This window comes from Eptatretus burgeri, chromosome 18 (genome assembly GCF_056783735.1).
Source record: "Eptatretus burgeri isolate ZD-2024b chromosome 18, Ebu_testis_v1, whole genome shotgun sequence".
In the NCBI taxonomy this organism is placed as follows: Eukaryota; Metazoa; Chordata; class Myxini; order Myxiniformes; family Myxinidae; genus Eptatretus; species Eptatretus burgeri.
This window is the reverse complement of record NC_140978.1, coordinates 38,835,375-38,844,490: the sequence shown is the minus strand read 5'-3', so window position 1 is coordinate 38,844,490 and position 9,116 is coordinate 38,835,375. Positions and strand designations below refer to the sequence as shown.

Here is a 9,116-nt window from a genome sequence, read left to right as displayed (position 1 = left end):
GTATGTTGTTTTTAGTTGGCTGGCGAGAAGAAGCAGGGAAGTAGCATGAAGACGTATAAATGGTTCATTAATATAGATAGCTTGCTGGTTGATTATTGTGCCATTAAGGCTTATGTTTTAGTTGGAACCAAAACAGCATTGAACAGCCAAAATACATTTGTTGTTACTGTTGAAGTTTTAAAACCCTTCCATCTAAGGAAAGGCCTAACACTGAAGGGCCTAACATAGATGCAGAAGATCTTTGTCTCCAATAAACTTTTGGAAAATCAAAATCTAATCAGCTTGTTCTTGTCTGCTACCCAACGTGTCTACCAAGTGTTGTCGTAATCCGTCCACAACTTTTTGAGCTATTGTGCTAGGTATTGTTTTTTTGCAGTATATCTCAATTGTGAAGAATCACTTTAAAATTCAACTATCTGGATCCAGATCTTCAGCAAAATCGAATCAATTCGTTCTTGTTACACACTCGACCTGTTCACCAAGTTTCATCCAAATCTGTTCATAACTTTTTGAGATATCCTGCTCACAGACAAACAAACAAGGGTGAATACATAACCTCTGTTCTCCCACAATGTCAGAGGTAATTAAATGAATGCTACTTAGGTTAAAATAAAATAAATTAATTCCGTGTTTTAAACATGTCGCCCGCTTCTCACTTTTAATATTGTGGCATTCAGATCATCAAAACCATGCAATAGAATCAAACCATAGTCTGATACTATTACGTATTCCCCGTTGTTGCGAATGAACTGGAGAATACATACTACCCTCGTACATACTACATACTATCACATCAATTTCCTCAAGGCAACCAATTAAACCAAAATAGAGGCAGAAGATCTTCGTCTCCAAGAAACTTTTGGAAAATCAATTACCGTGAAGCATTGCCTGCATCATGTTTATCGACAACTGCAACAAAGTTTTTGTGCACATGCAGTGCTGTGATTGTCAAGGTCGCTGATACAAGTCTTGCCCACCACTCATTTTTGCACAAACTTTTCAAGTGCACTCATATGGCTCAATACGGGAAAAAAAAATTATTGAGCGGTAAGGTTGGTCACTAACTCACCATATCTATCGCGCTGTCAGGATGGCCTAGAGGTGCACACTTACCTCTGAGCTGTCGAGCCTGGGTTCAAATCTCAACCCCAGCTATAAATGTTTTGCAGGCAGGGTGATTCATCAATGCATGCACTTTTCGCAGAAGGGCATTAAGCCAGAGGACTCATCTGTCAACACTGGTTCTTGGTTTACATTAAAGATCCCACAGTGTCCTTCGCGAACAGTAGGCAAGTAATCGCCGGCACCCTGAACAAGTTACAAATTCCTGATCTATCCTACAGTGAGTGTTGGCATTCATTCATTCCCTTGTTCTCCTGATTGTGGAATCGCCTCCATGGGTCTGTTGTCTCATTATCCTCACTTCAGTCTTTCAAATGTGCTGCCCATGACCACCTTACATGTTGTGTCCGACTCCTGGTGACATTCAGGATCAGACGTCTCCAAACATCCCTATCCTGCACTGCTTCCTGAAACTCTGGCAGAGACAGCTTGGTTGCAGCCATCATCATCCAGCACATCCACGTCTCCCTTTTCCCTGATGTGGGCAGGAATTTAGAATTTGTTCACAGTGCTGGGGATAACTCATCTACTCTTTGCATCGATGCTGTCGGTTCTTTAACAGTCTCCAGCTAATGCTAGTAGGTTCCCAGCTTACAGGTTTAAGCCCATTCAATGGACGGCACGTTTTGTGATGCAATGCCCCGCATGCAAATCTCCATCGTAATAGTTTAATAGTGGGGTCATGAATCAAATCGAGACTAAGCAGCTGAAATGTAAGTGCACTACTCGTGCACCATCCTGTCAGATGGACAGCTGACATAACATCCTGATAAAAGTGTAAATAATTACGTTTTTTAACGTAATGCTTTGCCTTGTATCACAGCAGAACAATTTGTAGCTCAATCTCTATATAATGGAGCATGTGTTAGTATGTATGCATGCATGTATCATATACTCCTCCATGAGGATTTGACCGAGGGAGCTGAAAACTTCCGGGGATTAATGAGAACACCCTGAAGTTGTGCACGTGCAAATTTCATTTGATTCAATCAAGTTTTGGAAGAAAAAAAAAATTCACCCATATTGGCATTTCCTTTTTTTGGGGGGGGGGGGGGTGGGTGGGTGTAATTGGAATTATCCAAGCTATATAACCACAACATATTACATATACACATAAGCAGTATGCATGCTTTTGCTTCATATACATACTTCATATACTTCATATACATGACCACCTGTCCTTGAGGAACAAAAGGTTCACACACATGATGTCATTGGTCATATGGTTTGGCAGCCATATTGGATTTACCTTAAAACCTATAAAACCACACCACTCAAAAGAAGTCCTGGTGAGGGTCTGCAATCTCTGATTGCTCTATTTCTTGTTAATTTTATTTTCAGGAGTGATCGAAGCAGCAGTTTGTTGCCTCTACACTGCTAAAATAAAGGAATGTGTCAGAAGAATGCGTTGCACGCTTGGAACAAGATTGCCAGTGGGGTGCGTACTCTGCTGCACTACTTATAACCATAATGATAACTATAATGACACTCGGTTGAATGCATACCTCAGCCAGGGTGAACAGTTTATGTTTTGTAACCCACTGATAGGCCATATGCAGGCAAGGATCCATAATTTTAGGTTGGGGGAGGGGGAGGGTGCAAAAATTTACATTACACTGAAAAATATAATTTAGCCGAGCAGAGCGAGGGGGATATTTTTGGTGGGCCTATTCCCACAAAACAAAAATTCTACAGACTATTCTAAATATTGTGAGAAAAAACCATGTTCTCACCAAATTTAGTGTCCCGCCCACAACGTCACGTGACCTTTTTCAGGCTCCCAGGGATTGGTGGGCTGGTCGGCACGTGGTGGGTAGACCGTGTCAGAGCCAGGGCGCCATTGTTGGCAACAGACGAGGCTCTAAGATCGCGAGTGGAAAAATATATCGAGCGCTCCAAATCACATGTTTTAAATGTGATTCTCAAGTGATTTTCAAGACTTTCGACAGGACAGTCGCGCTGATCGTTGATAGCTCCGTCTAAAAGGAATGAGTTAAATCGGGACGAGTGTGATCGTTATTCCCGGCTATCGTTGAGTGGAGCTGTGAGTTGTACAACCTGTTTTTGGAACTCTATTGTTGTCAAGAGTTCTGGCAGGTTTTTTATGCTGTGCAATCCATTCTGTTTCCAGCCATTTTTGAAATCGAGCCAATAAAATATCGTGCCTACCCCTAGAGGCCGATTTGAAACACAGTGGTGTGTTTTGTTGTTCTCTTTGTCCACACATGGACTGCTTGAAGCTCGGACATTAACGTCAGTATTCCGTGCTGGAAGATATTAACAGCCGGGATCGCGACAATATAGACAAACAATGCTTGAATACACTTGAAAAGAAGTACTCTTGTGAAAAAAAAAACTTTTGCTCAAAACTCAACAAGTATTTTAATTATCGTCTCATCATAAAAATCCAATTGAATGAAATAAATGATGTAATGATCAAAACAAATCAATGTCTCTGACGTATTGAACAAGGCTTGACGTGGAAGTGACCTTCAATCAGAATTACAGTTTTTCCATCAGCGGAACACTTACCTTCATCATCTTTGCTGTATGAATCTCTCACAACAAAGCTTCTTCTCTCACACTTTTGATGCCTATTGTATACCCTGAATAATTTCCCACGGTCAAAAAACATGTTCTTCAGTCTTGAAAGCACAGACTGAGTGCCAAATTCAAACAGAATGATTGGGATTCTGGAGTCTGGATTATCTGAAACTTGGGATACCATTCCACTTCTTGGTTCATGAACAAAAAAGACATCATGTAGAGCACGATACTTGCAAAATCAATAAAATAACTTTGACCTCAAAAATAATTGGTGGTTGATTTCAATTACCAAATATGCACTTCCTGTTCAAATTTAAAGTCAATCGGATTAAAATTGACAATTTTAGAAATTCCACCGAAGTTGTTGACCTTTGACCTATGTTTACCTTTTGACCTCAAAATCAATAGGCTTCTTGCTTAAGACCAACTCCTCGATTTGGTGACGTTTCATAAAGATCGGTTTAAAAATCTGACCTGTAGGTGATTGACATATAAACATATAAACAAGAAAAAAGACATCATACAGAGCACGATACTTCCAAAATCCACTCTTCTCCAAAAGTTGCGGTGGATACATAAAATTGTCCATTTTGACAAGATTAAATATTAATAATCTTAATCAAAGCTCAGGTCAATTGGATGAAAATTAATAATTTTTCAGATTGAAATTGATTTTAGAAGTTTGATCTTGAGTTGACCTTTGACCTTTTGACCTCAAAAAATAGTTGGTCTTCAGATTCAGTGATGCACGATGCAATTTCTGCTTAACTGTCACGTTAATCAGATGAAAATTGACGATTTTTCAGAGAAAATTTGATGATTTTAGAAGTTTGAACTTGAGATGACCTTTGACCTTTTGACCTCAAAAATAATTACTTTCCCAATTCAGTGATGGACTGTGCAAATCCTTTTCAACTTTCAAGATAATAGGATGTAAATTGATGATTTTAGAAGTTTGACCTCGGGCTGATCTTTGGCCTTCTGACCTCAAAAATAATTAGTTTCCAAATTCAGTGACACGCTATGCAAATCCTCTTCAAATTTCAAGTCAATCGGATGAAAAATGACGATTTTATAAATTCAACCTCAAGATGACCTTTGAACTCAAAATCAATCGGCTTCTTAAGGCCCAGTCACACCTTGACGTTTTAGCCAGCGTATGCCGGTTTATGAAAAATTTGTGTAAAACGCTGGTACACGTCGAATACGTTATGGGTACGTTTTGTATATGTTAAGACCACGCTGAAAAACACTGCCATAAGTGGTAGTACGCTGGCTTTAAACGTTGAACTTTTGGGTTATCAAATTTTTTCATGCTTGAAATTTTATGACGTATGCCAGCGTATGACTCACACGTTCCGCTACGCTGGCCATAAGTTTTAGGCACGTTATGCGATCGTTGACACACGTTGAAACACGTTACTTGTAAGTTACTCATAAGTCGAAACACGTCGAGGTAATGTTTAGCGTACCCGAAACTTATTTCTAACCTATGAGTAACGTTTTGTAAGCACGCTACACGAACGTTGTTCACACTTTGCAACACGTTACTTGAAAGTACTACTACTACTACTACTACCAACATCGACATCAGTAAATTCTCTCGAACTACTACTGCTACTACTACTGCTACTACTAATACTAATACTACTAACATTGACAACACTAAATTCTCTCGAACTACTACTACTACTAACATCGATCGACATCACTAAATTCTCTCGAACTACTACTACTAATACTACTACTACTAACATTGACAACACTACATTCTCTCGAACTACTACTACTACCAACATCGACATCACTAAATTCTCTCGAACTACTACTACTGCTACTGCTACTGCCACTGACATTGACATCTACTCAACATGGAGTCTGGAACACTGACGGGTTCCTCTTGTGAAGCCCATTTGTATATACTAATTCCCCTAAACGCTGCCAATACGCCATTATACGGTATCTGTAAGTTAGAAACACGTTCAGAAAGTTCTGTGGTCGTCTGGAAGACGTCAATCAAATTCATCTACATACGCCAATGTGCGTTTGAGATACATTACACATAGGTTCAAAGCACGCTACTCATAGGTTCAAAGCACGCTACTAATAGGTTCAAAGCACGTTACTCGTAGGTTAAAAATTAAGTTTCGGGGATGCTAAACATTACCTCGATGTGTTTCGACTTATGAGTAACTTACAAGTAACGTGTGGCGGACGTGTGTAAACGATTGCGGAGCGTGCAGATAACTTATGCCAGCGTATGCGGAACTTGTGAGCCATACGTCGAGTACGTCGTAAAATTTTCAGCATGCTTGAAATTTCACGACGTACTAGACGCACCACGTAATATGCCAGCATACTTCATTGTTTTTCATCTTGCTGCTAACGTATACACAACTTACCCATAACATATTCGACGTGTCCCAGCGTTTTAGACACATTTTTCATAGGTCGGCATACGCTGGCTAAATCGTCAAGGTATGACTGCGATGTTGACATTTCCAATTTTCAGGCGGTTATGATTTAAATCTGTGTGCGGCAGGTTTTTAACAGAGAACGCCACGAGTTTGTCGGCGATACGTGCAGCGCGCTATGACTAGGTTAAACTATCGTTGGGCATAGGTTGTGGATGCCGACAACAGGCTAAGCATTCGTTGGTATAAGTTATCTTTAACACAACGAAACGTTCTGTGCCCGTTACTTATACGTTATGCATACGACCAACACGTTATGAATACGACCAAAACTTTAAAAAAAAAACCTCAAAACTTCAGCGTACGCCAACGTTTTAAGTGCATTTTTATACGTTGCCATTCCTGGCTAAAACGTCAAGGTGTGACTGGGCCTTTAGTTCAGACTACTTCTACAACTTTGTAAAGTTTCATGAAGATCAGTTTAGAATTGTGACCTGTAGGTGATAGACAAACTGATACAGACAGACAGAGACAGACAGACAGAATAACAAAATCGACTGACCAATACACTTGAAAAATCTTAAATTTTGTAACAGTAACATCTTAAAGTAACAAGAAGATGACGTTGTGCAGAGCTCGATACTTGCAAAATCTATAAAACAAATTTGACCTTAAAAATAATTTGTGGTTAAATTCAGTGAACAAATTTCAAGTCAATTGGATGAAAATAGAAAATTTTAGAAATTCAGCCTATGTTGACCTTTGGGCCTATTTTGACCTTTTGACCTCAAAAAAATAGACTTCTTGCTTATGATGAACTCTACCAGGTGGTGAAGGTTTAAAATTGTGACTTGTAGGCGACTGACATACAAACAAACAAACAGACAGACAGACAGAATAACGCACACGACCAACCAATATACAGTATTTGAAAAATCTTCGATTTTGCAAGTAACAAAGAAACAAAGAGATACACAGGGGTGAAAACATAACCTCTGTCCACCTTCGGTGGCAGAGGTTATAACATGACTCCCCTGGCGACTCCGGTAGGGAGCGGGTGCTTCTAGTTTTAATACATCAGGGATGAAAACTGGACAAGTAAACTTAAAGGCAAGTACATAACAAACTGTGCTGAAGTGCTGCTCATTTGCATAATAGGATAAATGAAATAAAACAGGTGACAGTAAATGACCTGAAGGGGATAATGGTCATGATGTTAAGGCACAGTTCTTATTGGCTAAATAACTCCAGTCACATGGTCACAACCAGTTGTTGGTATCTATAAATTTGGTGGTGAGTGTTGGTGGTGGCTACTTTACTTACTGAAATGTTTTGGCATTGAACGCTCGAGCTGTTGAAACGAAGTGCTGGAACAGTCAAAGTTTCTCCTTGAAGGCTGATGATACATTCATAGCCTTGCTGACCAGACTGTGGCTGGGGTAGATTCTTAGCATTCAGGTTGATTGGTCGCACCATCCCAACAGGGATCAAGATTTCCGGCGAAGGCAGCAGTTGAGGGCAATCCTGGAATAGGAATATACATTTTATGACACTTTTATTAAACCTGTCTACTTGATTAAAAAAAAAAATCAAATGATGTACACACACACACAAACACATACCTTCTCCTTTTAATAATTCCATCTCACAGACATCACAATAAATACATGCCGTTTCAAGACAAGAATGGCACTCGGGAGAACGCATACCTCCGCCATGCTGAACAGTTTACACTTTGTAGCCCACTTGATCGGCTCAATCTGGATCAGGACCTTAACCAAAATCTAATAAGCTTGTTCTTGTCACATAACTAACTCATCTGCCTAATTATGTCACAACTCGTCCACAACCTTTTGAGATATCGTGGAATACTCTCGTTTTTGGCCCGATCTCTCAATAGTGAAGAATTACTTAAAAAAAATTCTTGCATCCGGATCCGGAGCTGGATCTTCCTCAAAATCTAATCAATTTGTCTCTGTCACACACCTAATCTGTCCACAAAATGTCGTCTGAATCTGTCCACAACTTTTTGAGATATGCTGCTCACAGTGAAACAAACAAACAGACAGACAAAACAAAGGTGAAAACATAATCTACGTGCACCTTCAGTGGCAGAGGTAATAATCACAAATCCATGCTTAAGCCACTAACCAGCCCTGCCAAAAATATGAACTGCATGTACCTCTACCTCTGATCGAGTACAGTCGAAGGCAATTGGGCTTGTGGGTGACAGTTCACTTTTTGTTAACTTCCAGCCCCTAGGCCACTGTAGAGCAGTCGTCTCTCTGCCCCTCTTCTACCATTACTACCAAAGCTGTTGTTTTGCAGAATTTATCAGCTACAGTACATTTCCTCATTTCACACCCTTGGCTACAGCTGACCATCCTTACTGTGTGTGCATCACTGCATAAATGAAAATCCAAGAAACACCCATCCGCATTCTTTCCGAGCTCTGTCAAAGTCCGAGCTCTGTTCAAGGCCGAGATTCAAAAAAATAAAAATAAAAAATAAAAATCGCTCCCTGGTGCATCATTTAGGCTAGCAGGATGGCCTAGAGGTACGCACATTCGCCTCCAAGCTGTCCAGCTTGGGTTTGAATCTCGACCCAGCTATAAACTGCCATCTTGGTGTTTCACAGGGAGGGTGATTAATCAATGTGTGTGCCACCCTTCATATGGACATTAAGCGGATGTCCCATCAGCCAACATCAGTTGGTGGACCTTAAATATTCCACATTGTCCTTCACAAAGAGTAGGTGAGCAATTCTCAGCACCAGACCCCAAAAAATTCCAAATTCCTGCACCGACCTCACGTTCTCCCTGTTCCAGAATGACAAAATATTGTGAGATGATAAAATACCGTGAGATGACAGAATGGTTGCTTCTGATGTAAAACTCACATGATTTGTCATATATTTGACCATTTTTGCAATTATCAATTGTAATCCTTTTGGAGTTAAAATAATAGTAAAAATACAATAAATATCAAATTGATTACACATCTGGCAAGCGGCAACTCTGCCGACTCCCGAGG

The 9,116-nt window shown here is 40.0% G+C and overlaps 1 protein-coding gene across 2 annotated transcripts in view; it reads right to left on the bottom strand.

The window, feature by feature from the left end:
* LOC147008934 (plexin-A2-like) overlaps positions 1-9,116 on the bottom strand; it is a 297,247-nt gene that overhangs the window by 221,895 nt on the left and 66,236 nt on the right. For both annotated transcript variants that reach the window (XM_085864308.1, XM_085864309.1), the window contains one exon: positions 7,407-7,607. In XM_085864308.1, coding sequence (XP_085720434.1) covers positions 7,407-7,607 — 201 coding nt within the window. The remainder of the gene's footprint in view (positions 1-7,406; positions 7,608-9,116) is intronic.